The sequence below is a fragment of the Aricia agestis genome, chromosome 1 (genome assembly GCF_905147365.1).
Source record: "Aricia agestis chromosome 1, ilAriAges1.1, whole genome shotgun sequence".
NCBI classification, from domain to species: Eukaryota; Metazoa; Arthropoda; class Insecta; order Lepidoptera; family Lycaenidae; genus Aricia; species Aricia agestis.
The window spans coordinates 21234206-21252709 of NC_056406.1; the positions used below are offsets into that span (position 1 = coordinate 21234206).

The following is an 18504-nucleotide window of genomic DNA, read 5'->3' on the forward strand; positions in this document are numbered from 1 at the left end:
TTCATACGAAAAATGAAATAGGTATCAAGAAACGTGATATTAATAATTTGTATGAATTTCTTGGTTACTAAGTACTACCAACTAAAATGTAAGTAATATTGTTGTTAAATGTTTGTCAAAAAATGAAGTTGATTTTTTTTACAAAATATTTGTTTGTTGACATTTTTACTATAATAACACGTCATAAATCCTATTTATTTAAGAATCTACAATATTTTTTAAGACTAGCAATTCTTTACAACTAAATAGGTACACATCTAAGCAATAGCTACGTAAAAACCCTTACACCGAATAATAAAATTACGAATATATCTTAATTTTGAAGCAGTGTCTTAATTTTGAAATTTCAAATAATTGTGTAGCCACCTTTTTCTCTAATGGCGGCAAGTTTTGACCCCTTCGTTCTTTAAGGAATTCTTAATTTAATTAAACTCTTATTTAATTAAACTCAATTAAAATCTTGAACAAAACGAATGCCTAGGGCCGGGACACATAAACACGATACGACGGCGTGTCGTACCACGATGCGGCGTCGTTTCACGATGCAGCGTCGTTTCACGATGCGACGTCGCGTCGGAGAAGCTCACGATGCGCCACAGTAGTTTTGAAGGCCGGGACACATAAACACTATGCGACGTCGCGTCGTGGTAATCTACGACGAGCATCGTAAAAACTACGTCGCGACTCGTAACGTGCCACGATACACGGCACGACGTCGCGTCGTAGAAACTCACGATGCGTTCCTGTCAAAACAGAGTCCTGGCGGCATTTGGTGTTGAACATCGATACAGAAACGCATGTACTTGATGCTGGACTGGATTAAAAACATTTACATAGAGCTTCTACTGAATGATAATATTTTGTTGAAATTAATACAGTGCTGCTAGCGCTACTGAATAAATTGCCATTTGCAATAAAACGCCCAATTCAGATTTCTGCAGAAAGTCTAAGTATTATTGGCATGCCTGGCATATTCAAACAAAAATGTAAGGCACCAATAATTGGATTTTCTATTTGCCACAAGGTGCCGCTATGTAGCCTTAGGGTATATCGTGAATCGTGTCAAAACTCAAATAAGCATATTATCGTGACACATGATCTATATCGTGACACATGACAGCTATATCGTGACATATGACAGCAGTTTGACACGATAGACTGTAGACCCTATAGCGGCACCTGGTAGCATATAGAATTTTCAACACCCATTGGGTAGTTTCTATTTATGATGGATTAATGGCACCCGCAGCTCTTCACCACCATGTTCTTGTATTTGCGGAGTATGACGTTGGAGTCGTCGGTATAGTACAGCACAGATATCGGCGACAGCTTGATGGGCGCGCACGACGGCTTCGGGACCTGCGACATCATTAATTTATATCAAAACTAATTGAAATGATAATACTTTAGGGCAGTATTTCCCAAAGTGAGCGATAACGCCCCTTTGTGGGCGCTGGAGGTCTAAGGGGTGGCGGTGTGGGACCTAGAAAAAAATAGGGGCGTTGTGTAGAGGCTTGGGAAGTGATTCATTTCATCTGGATGCATTTTAAATTGAAACAATGGATGTGCTAAAACATAATTTGATTAATTTATTCTTAAAGTGTGCAGTAGACAAATAAGTTTGGGAATTCCTGCTTTAGGGTATGTACTATGTATGAGTCCCCTGTATAGAGTTCACTGTGAAAGTAGCAGCGCCGAAAGAGTTACTTTTTTTCACTTTTGTCAATCTTGAAAAATCATGAAGCTGAGGGCCATACAAATCACAAAAAAAAATTGCCTTTTCAGAGCTGCCACTTTCAGAAATAAGTCTTTGTCTTTGTTACACCTTCTATAACTAAAAAAATGTAAATAATCTTATATATAAAATTCTCGTGTCACAATGTTAGTTACTGAACTCCTCCGAAACGGCTTTAATGATTTTTAACAAATTTTATATGGATATTGGTCTATATATAATTGGCATAGTCTGAAAATCGGCTACTAGGTACTTTTTATATTGATAAGTGCATTTGTTGAATAAATAATAGTAAATTATTACAACTCGAGACTGACGGCGACCATTGTTTGTGCGACGGGACAGCGATGGACGTTGCCATGGTGCCTATACTTATTTAGTCACTTCAATGAAATAAAATGGGCGAAATACTTTATAATATGGCAAAATAACGTTTGCCGGGACAGCTAGTATAATATAAAATAAAATATAATGAATCATTTTTCGGACAATATCACAGATTGTTATTCGTAGTAGAATTCACGCATTATTAGTAACAAAATGTTGTTCAACATACGAGTAAATGTAAAATGCTTTTTGGAACGTATCTGCATCGTAACTCGTAACTCGTCAGTATAAAATTTATATACGTAAACTGCGTAGTAGCAACGTAAATTATTATCAAGCTACGTAAACTTTATAATATAGACTGCGTAAATTACGAAGCTCCTATATTAATTCTGAACCTGCTACATAAACTACCAAACAGTTAACAGCTACCAACTTCATGTGGACGCTGTTTTAAGGACGCTATCACAAAAATGATTACAAAAATTAGTAGGTCAGTACGAATATCGACGTTAACGACATTAAAATAACATTCAATATCAGCGCGCCTTGTACAGTGGCGGTTACGACGCTCGCCGCGTTCTTGATAGGGCGAAAATGTATGAAGAAATTTGAGAGCGTTTCTTATTTTTCTTATAAATGGAAATGTTATTTACTTTTATATAAAATATTTAGCTATTCGTATAGGGGACAAATAAGCAACAATTTTTTTGTATATTTATTTTCCTTAGTTCAGTGCATAGACTTATAATGGTTCAGTGTATTTAGCTATAATGGTACCTAATCAAACCATTTTTTTTTTAATCTTTTGCGATTATTGTGATGGTTAAAACGTATTTATGTGAAAATTTTGTATGCGGCTATAAAAATTTTATGATGTAGACGTGGAGATGAATATATTATCTTTCATTTGAAACCAAAATATCCTCGCAGTGTGACTCCTAATTCTTTAAAATGGTACTTGAAAATCGCTGATATTTGTGAAAAAATGTGATAGCGTCCTTAAGCATTTGTGTACTATTCCACAAAAAAATTACGTATTGAGTCATGAATGCAGTCATGTTTTTAGAGTTTAGAACAAGACTGCATTAATAACTCTGCGAAAAAAATAATGCTTTACAGCTTCATATTATCTAGTTCCTAAGCTACGAACGACGTTGCTACGTAAACTACGGAGCTACGTAACGAACGTAGCCGCTACGCAAACGGCAAAACTATCAAGCTGCATAAGCTACGGAGCTTCAACGCAAAAATACGTAGCAGCTACGAAATACAAAAGTGTGTCCACCCCAGCCAGATGTTGTCAATTTCTTCAACTTTTTTCTACTCCCAATTACAGCACAGCGGGGCCGGGGGCTAAAATAGTCGCTTTGAAGAATCATGATATGAATCATAATATAATTCATTTTTCTAAAATCCCAAAATGCAACTCTGCTTGCAATTCATTTCTGTATTTTTGTACTGATTTGACATTTGTCAGTTTGACAGTTTTGACATTTGCTGAATTGATTGAGAGGAATTGCTAAATGAGACCATTTTAGCCCCGCAGGCTTCTATATAATATGTGCACCGATTACAAAAATTAGGACAAATTAAGAAGTCGACATCATCTGGCTGGGGTAACGCACACACAACTGGAAAATTGAAAGTCGAGCCCACCTGCGTCGGATTCAAGAGGTGAACGAGAGTTTGTACGATGGCGTGGTTGGTGGCGTTCTTGTGCGCGTTGAGGGGGAAGTTGCACTCGCCGCTGCAGTAGAACGCGCCGTACCCGTCCGGAGCTATGATCCAATCCTGTCACAATTTCAATCATTCAGAAACCCAGCCCTGGATTTTATTTTAACGTTGTGAATGGCGGCGTCCTAGGGGCGGCAGCCTTCTAGGATGGCGATAGAGTTCGTACATAGGGGCGGTACACCGAACAAGTGGCCTATACTCATAAAAAATATAAGTCTGGCCCTGGAGAAACCTTAATTTTTGAATTGCTTTAAATAAGTTTATACGAAAAATCATCTAAATATTTACACATCCTCGTTTATAATAAGTTGGAAAAGGCGAAGGACATATTGAAGGCTAAAACATTGACCCCCTTACTAATAAACGCTGTATAAGCTTTGAATAGTTATACAGTGTTTTGTCTTCTTCAATCCAATTAAAATGTCACTTGTGTGACAGGAACAAAACACTGCATAACTATTCAAAGCTTATACAACGTTTATTAGTAAGGGGGTGTGTGTATACTAATTATTATTCATCGAATAACGTTTGTATTAGTTTATACTTGCTTACATATATAGAGTATATTATGTACTATCAGAGAAGTTGATGGCGGACCAACCTAATTTAGTCGCGTTATGTCAAACCCAACCGAAACTTCACGCCTAATATTGAATTGACATAACCTGACCAAATGACGTAGGTCCGTCATCTATGAATCAATTTCTTCGATGGTACAAAGGTGAGTAAGATAAGTTGTACTTAAGATGATTGATTTTGCATTTTCATAAAAGTTTCAGTGTGGAATGGGACTTAGATTACTTTCTACTGTTAATAAAAGCTTTAAAATTATAAATTATTACAGTTTCCACGCACCTGCCATTCTAAATCCTTAAAACTGACATAAAGTGTTTGAATCTCACAACTTCTGGTGGTCCAATGCGCCACATCTGAAACAAAATTACAACTTTTAGACGACTTCTAAAAAGGAGGAGCTTATAAAAAAGTCCGAAAACTGAGATCCTTGGCGTAGAGCCTACGCTTAGTTAGCTCGTACCGACTTTAAAATGAAGATTGGGTACACAAATCAAAGGCTCCAAGCATTTGATTTTTCTGTGAAAAATTGTGCACTGGATATGCCTCTTCATGCCATGTCTAGTCTTAAGAGGATACACCAGGGGCTAGAGAAATGAAAAAAAAGTGCGTGTAATATCTATAGCTGTCTCCTTTACCTCAAGCCTATACCGCAGAACGCGGTAGAGACAACTGCAGAAAATCAACGATTCGTTGTCCCCTGATTCCTTCTCCAAAACTTAACCGATTTATGTACTTTTTTCATTAAAGATTAAAGAAAGGCTTGAGCTGTGTTCCTATGTTTTATTTATTTTTTTGTAAAATCTAGCCAAATCTGTTTTCTGGATGTTTGAAAAAAAAGAAAACATAGGGACATTGTATTAGTGGCCGTAGATATTCAGGAAAAAAATTATAACTCTACTAGCATTATCCAGGGAGGAAACAGGGGACAACGTTTGTATGGAAAAGAGGGCGGTGTGGACTCCTCTTAAGTACCTGTTAGTGGATTCCGCAAGTAGTTCTCGGAGTATCCGTGTGACCTCCACCGGCGGGCCTCGCGCTTGCGGCGCGCGCCGGCGTCCGCGCCGCCCAACTTCGGCCCGTTTTTGAAAAACGCCACCATAAACGGCTGTTTCCCCTCCATATTGGGGCCGTGTGTTTCTTCAATTCCTATTTCCTCTGGTTTAGCATGGCGCTCTGTAATTGTAAAATGATTTATGTATTTAATATTTATAGATGCCATGCTCTGGTTTAGGCGCGGAAAAAAATTGTATGCAGAATGCGGGCCCTAATATTATGAGGGTGTAGACTGTAGGTATTATAGGTTTGCAAGTGTGATTGCTTGTTACTTTTTTTCGTCTAAACGGCTGGAGCGATTTTAATATTATTTGATATGGAGTTAACTGATACCTTGCATTCATACATAGGCTGTTTACTGTTTATCTCTCTATTATTTTTTTTCTAATAAACCGCGTTTAAGTCGTTTTCGTAGTTTAAGCCGAAGAGTTTGAGTCAAGCCCTCGATTCATTAAAGATGTTGCGGTACATCGCACGCACCAGGTTGTGTGTAAGGGTGTATGGTGACGAAGAGTCCGCGGTTGTCAGCGGGGGCGGAGAGCCAGGCGCCCAGCGCGGCCGTCACGTTGAACTCCAGCCAGCCCTCCGCGCTCGCGCTCGTGTTCACCGCCGCCACGCGCTCCATTTCCAGACCCCTGAAACACGTACAGGAAACGCATTGTTTAGAAGCCGTATTAGTGGTCCGATAATCTCTAAGTTGTCGACATTACCCATACTCTACAGTCCGCACTCCATAGGTTCTAGGGAATTTTATTATGGAGCATGTACATTATAGACTGTAGGATAGTTATAATAGATGAAGTTGTAAATAGTAAATGTAGCTATTCATTTATTGTTGAATATCTTTAAGACAAATTTCGACATGTATGTTATATAAACATGGCAATTTAGGGTCAATTCAGACCGCAACGCGGCGCGTACCCAGGTGCATTTCTAAATTTGTACTGAATTGACAGATTTCAATTGCGTGAGAGGTCTTGCAAATCTGACGAATCCATACAAATTTAGAAATGCATCTACGCGTCGCGTTTCGGTCTGAATTGATCCTAAAGCTCTGAGGGGTTAGTGCGAGTTTTATTCGATCATACGCATCGAGCACGTTTACGCGAATTTATATGGGATCAAAGCAGTATTCACGTTAGCCAGTAGATGGCGCTGCTTTGATTCCATATAAATTCGCGTTAACGTACTCGATACGTATGATCGAATAAAACTCGCACTAACCCCTCAGGTTTCCTCCAAGAGCAGTGCCTTCGTGTGGCGGCCGTGATGCAGTGGTGCATGACGTCAATAGAACGTTGTCAATGTGGGCGGTATGGCGCGGTTTCCTAGAGAACGGTGTCAATTACCGTTGTCTAGGAAACCTCACCATATTGCTTATATGGACAACGTTCTAATGACGTCATTCACCGCTGTATTGCGGCCGCTGCATGACGGCGCCGCTTTTGGAGGAAACCAGAGCTTAACACCTATATTCATACGTCATACGTGTCATTATAAGATCACCGGTCTTGGAGGAAAGCAGAGCTTTTGTATTTACCCCAGGTTGTCGACGTTGATGACCCTGTTGGCGACGACGGTGTAGAGCGCGGTGGGGTCGTCCCGCTTGACGAAGGCCTGGTGTATCCGCAGCTCGGCGGTGAGCAAGGAGGAGGCGTCGCCGGGGGCGGTAGCCACGTCGAACCACACGTGCCGCCCGTGGCCCTGCCGCAGCGCGCCCAGGTGGTGCTCTGGAAAACACCATGTTGCCGTTAGGGTCAATTCAGACGCAACGTGACGCGTAGATACATTAATTCTAAATTTGTACTGAACTGACAGATTAGCAAGACGTCTCACGCAGTTGAAATCTCTCAAATCCATACAAATTTAGAAATGCATCTACGCGTCGTGTTGTGGTCTGAATTGACCCTTAGAAAGAACGAAACTTTATTAGTAAAACATAAAGTACCTACTATTAAAGAAGTTGATGAGAATTCGATGGTACAAACAAATGTAACAATTTTAAATACCAAATTGGTGCCGGCTCAGCATATTTTGTTGCGAAATTGGTTCGTTTCAGTAAGCGCAATTAAAATAATAATAATCCCACCAAAATCTAGTTTAAGATCTCACATTGCTGTGAGATCTTAAACTAGATAGTGTGTGCAAATGACATCAATTGTTATAGATATTCAAAAAAGCAAAGAAATACATAAGGACAGACAGACGGATAGACAGTCGGACGGATGGACGGATGGACGGACGAACGGACGAACGGACGGACGGACGGACGGACGGACGGACGGACGGACGGACGGACGGACGGACGGACGGACGGACGGACGGACAGACGGACAGACGGACGGACGGACGGATGGACAGACGGTCAGACGTAAAGACGGAGAGACGGACAGACGGACGGACAGAAGGGCAGGCGGACAGACGGACAGATGGATGGACGGTCAGACGTAAAGACGGACAGACGGACAGATGGATGGACGGTCAGACGTAAAGACGGCCAGACGGACAGAGGGACATAGGGACATACGGACATACGGACAAACGAACATACGAACAGACGAACAGACGGACAGACAGGGATTAAAAAATTCTATGTCTATTCCTGGGACTCAAACTATATCTTCTTTTGACGTGGGAGAGCCATGCTTCGGCACGAATGGGCTGGCACGAACCGAACCGGAGAAATACCACGGGTTCACAGAAAACCGGCGTGAAACAGCGCTTGCGTTGTGTTTCGCCGAGTGAGTGAGTTTACCGGAGGATCCCCTACCCTTTTCCCTTCACTATCCTCTCCTATTTCCTTCCCTACCCTCCCCTATTCCCTCTTAAAAGGCCGGCAACGCACCTGCAGCTCTTCTGATGCAGCGAGTGTCCATGGGCGACGTAAGTTGCTTTCCATCAGGTGAACCGGTTTGCTCGTTTGCCCTCTTATTTCATACAAAAAATCTCCATACCAAATTTGAAAACAATCGGTACAGTCAGTTTGGGCGTGAAGAGGTCACAGACAGACAGACAGACTTTATAAACTCACCTTCTATTCATTTCAAAAAGTTTCTTCACTTCACAAATAAATATTTACGGGGAGCTCCCATACAATAAACGTGACTTTTTTAGCCTTTTTCTAGTGATCGGAGCCTTTTTTAAATATCAATAATGGCAGCCGGTAGGCACTTGAAATATTCACAAAATATTTAATTATATTTTTACTTTCATAACATTCACTGAACATTCGCCAAACAGGACCTCGACGCTGGCTACTGTTTAATGTGATTGAGCCTTCGAGCCTTTAGTGTATAGTGGGAGAGCCATGCTTCGGCACGAATGGGCCGGCTCGACCGAATAAATACCACGTTCTCACAGAAAACCGGCGTGAAACAGCGCTTGCGCTGTGTTTCGCCGAGTGAGTGAGTTTACCGGAGGCCCAATCCCCTAACCCGATCCCCGAACCCGAAATCGCGAAATGCAACACTGCTTGCAATTCATTTCTGTATTTTTGTACTGATTTGACATTTGTCAGTTTGACAATTCATTTGCTGAATTGATTGAGATGAATTGCTAAATGTGACCATTTTAGCCCCGCTGTAGCCGTTTCGTACCACCTTTGTATAGGTTTCTTCTGCATTTAAAACAGATTTTTAAATTCAAGTCGGAAAGAGATTGAACAGGCCTTAACGCTACTTGTCCCTTCTTAGGGTCCCGTACCCTGTATCCATAGGGTAAAAATGGGCCCTTATTCAGCCCCGGATTTATTCAGTCCATAGGGGGGCGACAGATTTCGTAAATTGGGCGGCGGAAACAAAGTGGCCCACACTCATTTTTATGAGTGTGGGCCACTTTTAAAATAAATTCGGCACTGGCCTTATTACTAAGACTTCGCTGTCGGTCCGTCTGTCTGTCTGCATCCAAGCTGTAACCAAGAACCGCGCTACATAGACAGTTAAAATTTTCACAAACTTAGAATTTCGTTTGGTGTCATAACAGCAAATCCTAAAACAAAATAAAATTAATATTTAAGGGAGAACAAGAACGCGCTTTAGTTTGTTACTAATATAATATATATTAGTAACAAACTAAATACATACATAGGTATTATGTATTATGTGCTTTAGTATATAATATGGTAGGTAAAATTCTTTATTTTTGTTATACAGTGTGTAACAAAAATAAGTTATAATACTTTAGGACGAATATAGTAAATAGAATAATAAAGACCCTGTATAAGTTGATAAGTACCTAGATAATAATAATATGAATCCCAATTAAGTAACTACCCTTCATCTCGAAAATAGATGGAGTGTGGCTATTGGCTATAAAGACAGATTAAACGTATGTTAAGAAGTTTTAAAAATAAATATTTATTACAAAATCATAATTCTTAGTCGTAGACGCGCAGGTGCCTGGTGCGTCTTGTACAAAACAAGAAAATCTTCATTATAATTTTAAATCGTAACCGTGTGACGTGTCGCAAAACTAAGTACCTAATAATACATACTTTAGGGTGTGTATAAACATTATATAACATTTTTTTCACTTTTGTATGAGGAAACTCAAAAATTACCCATACAATTACACTGGGGGCACTTACCCATACAAATCACAAAAACAATTGCGAGTCTTTGTTTACGGAACCCTAAAAAGTGTAGCTAAGATACCCAGCTACTACCGCCACTGAGCTAGCACAGTGGCCATGAGCGCCGCCAGAAATATTTTCAAAGGAGTGCAGAGTTTAGTTTTCTTTCTTTTCTTTTCTTTTTACTTTATAGTACTTTATTGTCCACAACTAAATAAAAAATCTTTGTGATGACTGATTACTAATAATAACTATTATAGGTACCTATAACTATCGCTAAGGTCGGTCCTAACAAAAATTTATAAAAAGAAATATTTAGGCACCATTATTTTAACGAATTTACTTAACAAAAACATTTTTTCACCTAATCGCAATGGGTGGGGTAGAGTACGGTTGGCGCCTCATTTTGTGATTTGAAGAACAATATAATTTATGAGTAAGTAATTAAGGGACCGTCTGTGACTCATTTTTTACCTGTTGACTTCTTGGGAAGCCTTCGTCCATTTTTTTATTTTATTCCCAGGAGACGAAAGAAGATTACCTACCTACTTAGGTATATTATTATGTTATGAGGCATTTGGATGCAAATCGTTAATACTTACCCACTATGCAATAAGTACATAATAATATTATAATATGCAAATCCAACATTCCTAAGAGACAATCTTAGTTTAACTTAGATCATAAAAAAAAACTTTTATGTTAATTTTAAATTAGGCAGGTAATTTAGCTGATATTTTTCGACAAAATAATTCTAATTTCTATACGTACCTGCTGCTGCTCAAAGCACCTAGCTTAGTATACAACATGACTGGTGAGACATGTTCAATACTCGAGGACGTGATATTTGGCTATCCTTCGATCGTGGAAATCTATTGTTATTCTATTGTGTCTCGCTCACCGGTGAGATTATGGGGCTTGATGGGTTAAATGAAAAAAATAATATCAATTGATCACTGAGTAAATGTAGCTTAAATAATTATTATTTATTACCCAACGCATGTACACCGCGCGCGGGAGGGATAGCGCGCGGTACGGGGCGCATACCGCCGCGCCGGCCGCATAGTAATTTACCTAATATGTCCATGATTCATTTATTTAAAGGGAGGTCAAAAATTAAGTACCTAATTTTATTACATATTTATAATGAGAATCGAGTACCAGTCATGCTGTAGGTAAACGAACGGTGAACGGCTATTTAAACCAGTTGATTGCGACAAATGTACGGTGTTCCAGCCCTAAATTGTATCTATGTCGCAGCCAACTGATTTAAATAGCCGTCCAATCAAACAGCTAGCCTTTTGACTGAACAACGCCATTCAATCACACCTCTTTTTAATTGAATATTTAAGTCGCTCAAAACGTTCAACACTACAGCTGATTCAAAAGCCGCCGTTTGATTGAGATAGTTCAGCACTCACCACCGCGGCGCTAGGTGCATTTTGTTTACAATATGGCGTCAACCAACCGGTGTTTTGTGGTTGTAAGATATACGTTACAAGTATTATTAAAGCGACAGAAATTTTACGAGGGAATCAAAATTTAAACTAATATCCGAGGAGAAAGTACAGAATTATGAAATGCATCACCAATGTATTTATTGCAATTGTGTTCAAAATGAGTTAGAGTACAATTAATCTGCTTCTTATCATTATGCTTGTGTATTAATATCACTAAACTAATGGTCACTGTAGTTAATTTACCATTTAACCAGTTGGCTAAGCGTCATCTAGCTGTAGTGTTGAACGTTGCAGTCAACAAGTAGGCTAAACGACGTATAGCCGTGTGATAAAATGGCGTTGTTCAGTCAAAGGGCTAGCTGTTTGATTGAATGGCTATTTTAACCAGTCGCCTGCGACATCTACATTGTTATTTTTAAATTTATTAAAAGGATACACCCATCTAAAAAGGACCTAAGGGTGTACTTACTTAGGTCACAGATTACTAAATAGTTACTACGTAACTTAGGTAGTATAGTTGCCTATGCATGCCCTGGCCCCTGAGGTATAATAATTGCTATTTAAATACCTAACTGAATTCCACGCACAATATCTACGTCCTCACTCCTCACTGGTGAAAGTAAAATACATACTAACAAAATAATAATATACTTAGTACCTATCTGAGTGGCGGATTTACAAATTTGCCGCCTGTAGGCTATTCAATTTTTGCCGCCCCTATAACTGACCTTTGAAATTTAGTACGTTAGTTTGGTTCACAATCATATCCCACCAAAAACATTTTTTGAAATTTTTTGCGGAGACGACCACACAAGGTTCCACCCTGTGCGGTAGTGAAACGGCGAAGCCTTACATATTTACTGGTATGTAGAATTTGTTTAAGGCTGGTTTTATTGTTAAGCGTTTCGGCAGCGCCGTTGGAGCGCGCGCGTTCTAAGATGTAACGAACATACGGGCGAACGGCGCTGCTCAAGCGCGCGACTTAGAAACGCAACTACTACCCCCATACATCTTCGAACGCGCGGCGCTCCAACGGCGCTGCCGAAACGCTTAACTATAAAACCAGCCTATGTTAGGGTCAGTAGAGTTAGGTCGTGTAGATTCAGAAGCTTGGCTCTACATGAGATCTCATATAATATCTTTTTCACAGGGTAAACCGTAAACCTTTAATGTGGTCGTCTCGGCAATATTTTATAAGAAATGTTTTTGGTGGGATTTTTTGTTTTTGTAAGATAAAAAAATGGGGCTAAATTTCCGCCCCTCTAAATCTGCCGCCCTAGGCTCCAGCCTACTTAGCCTATTGGTAAATCCGCCACTGACCTATCTAACTTATTAGGTACCAAGTACACTGCAGAAATTTGTGGAAAATAATATTGTGGTTTGGATAAGGAAAATCGTTAGGTTCATTATAAATTGATACGTTTACTATTTAGGTACATAAGTATGTGAACAATGAACTATTTATATGTTGATACCAAAGTGCATTTAATAGCGAGTGAACGCTTGCTACTGATAACTTTAGACCGCAAATAAGTTCTGAGAAATATATAAAGTAGAAAGGATATTTCAGTCTATAGTCTATACAAACAAAACATTACATTCCAATAATCACAAACTAACAACTGTTTCATTAAAGCTCACAAGTAGGCAAGAAACAGAAATTGCGACTTTATGTAGTAGGCACATAAGTTCACATAACTATATAAGTAAGTACCTACTTAGTACGTAACTGATTTGTGATTTCACGTTATTTTATTTTGGTGGTTTAGGTAAGTACATACTTTTGCTCTGGAACGTCATAATAAGATCGCTCTGGTCGATCGCCTGCTGCTCCTCCCCGCTGAGGGCCGTCTCCGAGCTGCGAGTCGGGCGAGTCTGCTCGTGCTCCTCGGCCAGCTGCTTGTAAACATCCAACAGGAAACTCGGCGCTGACCGGTCGAGCGGCGGAGTTCGCGCGCGCCGCGGCCTCTCGCCGAGTCCCAGGAGCTCTAGTATCTCGTGCTCGACCACTTGACGCTCGTGGCGGGTCATAAAGTGATGTATCACAGTCTGATCGACGCCGTTGTCCACGTAGAGGCCGGACATCGCGCCCACGCCGGCCACCACGAACGATATAATGCACACACACACGCACGTCGTCCTCGGGTCAGCCATGTTAGCTGCCCAGTGCCCTCTCGTCGCTGTGTACGCCGTCGAAGCGCCCGCTCGACTGGCGACTGGCGACTGGCGAGAATGCGTCGGTCACGGAAACGTGAGTCGCCCCAGCCTCAGCCACTGAACCTGCCCACTCAAGGTGGGCCGCCCGCGCCGCGCCCGTCGCGTCGCGTCTCCCGCGTCGCTTCCCCTCTCCTTCGTCTCGATGTAAATTGTAAACATTGACACGCTCACCGGCCGCGTCCCGACACACACACACGGCGCTGCGTCGTACCTAGTACCCAGCTCATAATTCAGCTTTTTATATAATATATAGTATTTGAAAACTATTCAGAATGCCTAAATTATATTTGTGCAATTTAGCCCCAGTCGTAGCCGCGTCCGGCGTCACGCTAGCGGTCTGCAGCTGGCGGATGTAGCTTTAATTAATTACTTACTCACCTACAGACTGTAACTTGTATCACAATTCACAACATGCGCGACCGCACCGAGTGATAAAGGAATCGTTAAAATTCTCAACAAGTCACCACTTGCTAAGTAAATAATATTTAGCTCTCAGACTTCGGTCAATACTGCAATATTATGTTTGAATTGAATAAACAAATTATTATTTATTGTAAATCGTTAATGATAAAATAATTTCATGTTTCATTAGCAAGTTTGGTGGCATGTACAAAAAGCATCAAGTATTTTTTAACTGTACAACAAAAATAATATTGATGTTAGACAGTTTAAACTTTCAGTTTGATAATATAATCTTATATCTTATATATAATATAAAAATGGATTTTCAAATGTGTTAGTCGCGCTAAAACTCGAAAACGGCTGAACGGATTGGGCTGATTTTAGTCTTAAAATATTCGTAGAAGTCCAGGGAAGGTTTTAAAGTGACACGAAGTTCACCGGGACAGCTAGTAATATAATAATAATAATATGAATTATTCAATAGTAATTGGGGGTCAATAAATATAAAAACTAATAATTTACTTAACTTGCTATTTTTATTTATTATAGAAAACATTACAAACTCACAATATTATTAAATTATACAGCAGTGTTTAATCTTACACCTGAACAATTTGTGAAATTAATGGCTTAATGGTACCAAAAATTCTTACATAGATGTGTATGTCTTAAATTTTAAAAGTAACTAAGAACTAAAAATATTACCTTTGTTAAAATAAAAACTACTTAATAAGTATTTACTAAAAAACTTACTTCAGTTCATAACTATTACTTACTAGTACCCCGTTACTGACAGTTTTTGACTGAAACTTATCTTTTTACTTACATGACTGAAATTTTTAATAATCCACAGCACTAATAAACAAAACACTTGAATAAATAAAAACCTCTGTTAAAAAACCTCGAAAAATGAACATTAGCGAGTATGATTTTTTTATTAATATTTTATTTGTATTTAACCTTCAAGCGAGCGCGCGCTCTTATGTAACAGCAGTGGTCGCGCGTAACCTAAAAGACATCTTAGGTCAATTGGAGAAACAAAACACTTTTTACCGACCGATAACATCGAGTGTTATTGCTAGATGAAGAAAAAATTGGAACTAGGATAATAAAATTCCGATCACTTTTTCTGCTCTTGTTCACACAAAAGAAGGTACCGGATTTAATAATTAAGTTTTTACTAAAAATACATTTAATTTTCTGGGTAACTAATTACTTTTAAAAAGAGTAATAAGTAATTAAATTTACGAAATAATAAATAATGTTAAATGAATAGTGTTTTGTTTCCCAAATTCACCTACGACGTCTTTTAGGTTACGCGCGACCACTGCCGTTACAAATTAGCGCGCGCCCGCTCGAAGGTTAATGCTTCCCAAGCGGCCGCGTATGGCCGCGATAACAATAGAAAAGCTATTCTGTCTGTTTTTCCCACAATCGAGGAATTTAACTTATTAATAAAAATAATACTTAATTAAAAATTAAATCTAGGTACATAGTGTTTCTAGGATGCAAGTACTATCTAGTATAACTTGTATTCTGTATTCTAATTTAAGACAATTACTTTACATACTTCTCCATAAATTTTTTGTGGAATCCAGACCTCAATGAATCATTGATAAATGTATTGGCCTTCTTTTCTGGTTCTGAGCGAGCACAATTTTTGAAGACCACATCATCATCCCAGCGCCTTTTAACCTGTGAAATATAACATACATATATGCATAAAATGTTAACAACAACAGATTAAAAAACCTAAAAACATAAATCTGTTACGATATAGTATTAAGAAATAAAAAAACTTATGGAATAAGTAAAAGTATTGTTTAACCCATCAATCCCCAAGTGGCACCCAGATGTCGCATAACAATTGACAATCAATGTATCTGTGATTCCCACGTTCGAGGTACTAATTGCAGTAAATTACCTTTAAATCATTCTTCTGACCCGCAGCTGAGTAATTGAGAAGAGGATTGCCTGAGAGTATGTTCTCCATCCTTATCCTTTCTTCTTCTTGTTTCTTCTCAGCGTCCTAAAAATTATTTTTAAGGATTAAAATTATTACATACAGCAGCAGAATAAATTTAATTATAAGATTGGTACTCATATTTTGACACTATTAATATTAATGATTGATGATGATCTAAAATTAGAGGTATAATATTAATATGTATGCTACAGAAAAGTAAGCATGGTTCATCAAAAATTTATTAAGTTTTTTAAAACTAACCTTTTTGGCCTGTTCTATTGCTCTTTCTTTTTTAATTTTGTTTAACTCTGCCAACAATGCAGCAGTATCGTCGTCAGAATCATCAGAATCTGAGGAATCACCTTCAAGTGGATCGTCAGCATCTAAGCTAGCGGCTGGTACTTGGTCAATTTTGAATCTTTTTACAGGTGGCTCGTTTTGTCTCCTCGCACCTGGTGCTTTAACATCCTTCTCTCTTTCATCGAGTTCCTTACGAAAGTCTCTCTGTCGCAATTCGTCTGTTGTGCCTTGGCCTGGTTCTCTGTAAAAAATTATAATGTACCGTCAAGGAAATTGATTCCTAGGCAGTAGACGGACCTACCTCATTTGGTCCAATTATGTCAGTTCAATGTTAGCTGTGATTAGGGTTGCCAGGCGTCCGGATAAAGCCGGACACAGTCAGGCTTTTTGATTGCGTGTCTGGCCAAAATTAAGAGGAGTCCAGCTTTTGTAGAGCTTTGAATCAATAATTTTATATGAAAATCTACTAATTTTAGAAGGTTTTACACCTAATAAAAATATGTGAAATTGTATGTTAAATTGTTTATTTAGAACAGAAAATTACGAATGTATTCCTACACTAAGAGTTCAGATTCTAAGTATTTGATAGCAGGACTTTTTTGTACAAATGTCTGGCCAAGCTGGCTGCTTTGTCCGGCTTTTCAGTTTAGAGACCTGGCAACCTTAGCTGTGATCGGTTATTGGGGAAATATTCCGTATCGCGCCACCAGCGATTTTGAGGCCGTTTTTTTTTTTACAGTCGCGTTATAATCTGTAAACATCAGAACTAGTATTGTTATGATGGCGCATGACTATTTCTGGCAAAAGAAAGTCAACGGAGCCCCGCTACGCGGGGCTCCTATTTCTGGGTGTTGTGGTCTACGTTCCAACCTAACCTAACCAACTTGTGGACTTTCTGGATTGTGTTTGTTTTTGTTTTGGCAGGGGGCTGTGTTCCCGAGCCCCCCCCCTTTGGTATCGGTGGCTAAGTAGTTAAGAAAGACTGATGTTTTTGATCATTTTTCTGTCATTTGACAAACGATGTTTGCCGACTTTTCTCATTTTATCATACTTAAATTTTCGAAAAATAGTCATGCGCCATCATAACAATACTAGTTCTGATGTTTACAGATTATAACGCGACTGTAAAAAAAAAACGGCCTCAAAATCGCTGGTGGCGCGATACGGAATATTTACCGGTTATTGTTAAGGTACTTATTTCAATTGTAAAAAATAAGTTTGGCTAGGACTGTTCAGAGTGAATGCACTGTGATTTTTTTAAATTGCACTTTCTAACCTATTACAAGAAAATGATTTTGTCCAAATATACCAACCTGTATTTCAATTTTGTGTGTCCAGGCAAATCTCTGCTTGAGTATTGGCGAGAAATAGCACTAAGATCCTTTTCACCTCTCCCCTGTCCACCTCTGGCAGGGTCAAAAGTGGGTCTCGCTGCAGTAGTCATTTTATTGAGCAATTATTAATAAACGTATGTAATTATTACTAAATGTGAATTATTGTTACATTTATGATGACACCACCACCTTAAGTTTACACCACGTTCGCCTTTACAATTTTATGGAAATTTAGGTAATAAGTTTTGGAACACAAACTTTATAGAATGCTAATGTTTTGGAAATATTCGGGTGAACAAAAAAAAATACACGAACGAAATGCGAAAGAACATAGAACGTATTTTACACCGAACACGACGAAAATTGACATTGATTGACATATAAACATAAAATTTGACGTTTGTCTTTGTGTGTGGTTTTGCAGAGAATGTGAACTGACTGGCTATTCCTCAAGGGAGGCCATTTGTAAAGAAAAAGAGAAATTGTGTTATCTAGGTTTTTAATGTGTAATATTGGTAGGATATTAACCATTAGATATTCGTTATCGTGCTTATGTGTGATGTAATAACCAGAAACATGCTCTTTTGTGTTCCCTCCAAAACTCCATCGAAATTTTCAGTAAAGCGTCTACCACTTTACTGAATCGACCGACTTGACTTCTTGACTGTATTGACTTCTGACCTGACGATAATATAGAAAAAAATATATTAAAGAATATTGTTTTCCCGCCATAATATAATACTCGACACAAGCCATGGCTATAGCCGAAGTGCCATTATAAGAAGAAAAAGAAATGAAATTATGGAATATGGATTGTTAAACTGCCG

At 39.0% G+C, this 18504-nt stretch overlaps 2 protein-coding genes across 2 annotated transcripts; both read right to left on the reverse strand.

The window, feature by feature from the left end:
• Positions 1–1108: 1108 nt before the first annotated feature.
• LOC121728715 (protein 60A) lies at positions 1109–13792 on the reverse strand. The gene is made up of 7 exons (XM_042116958.1): positions 13240–13792; positions 6969–7158; positions 5909–6063; positions 5348–5548; positions 4655–4728; positions 3722–3856; positions 1109–1359 (listed from the first exon to the last, which is right to left on the reverse strand). Exons 1-7 carry the CDS (start codon positions 13610–13612, stop codon positions 1234–1236), a joined length of 1254 nt encoding a protein of 417 aa, XP_041972892.1. The 5' UTR covers positions 13613–13792; the 3' UTR covers positions 1109–1233.
• A 1507-nt stretch (positions 13793–15299) lies between these two features.
• LOC121740377 (protein CWC15 homolog) lies at positions 15300–18027 on the reverse strand. The gene is made up of 4 exons (XM_042133060.1): positions 17657–18027; positions 16305–16584; positions 16002–16106; positions 15300–15772 (listed from the first exon to the last, which is right to left on the reverse strand). The coding sequence occupies exons 1-4, from the start codon at positions 17785–17787 to the stop codon at positions 15635–15637; spliced, it is 654 nt and encodes a 217-aa protein (XP_041988994.1). The 5' UTR covers positions 17788–18027; the 3' UTR covers positions 15300–15634.
• Between the last annotated feature and the right edge of the window lie 477 nt (positions 18028–18504).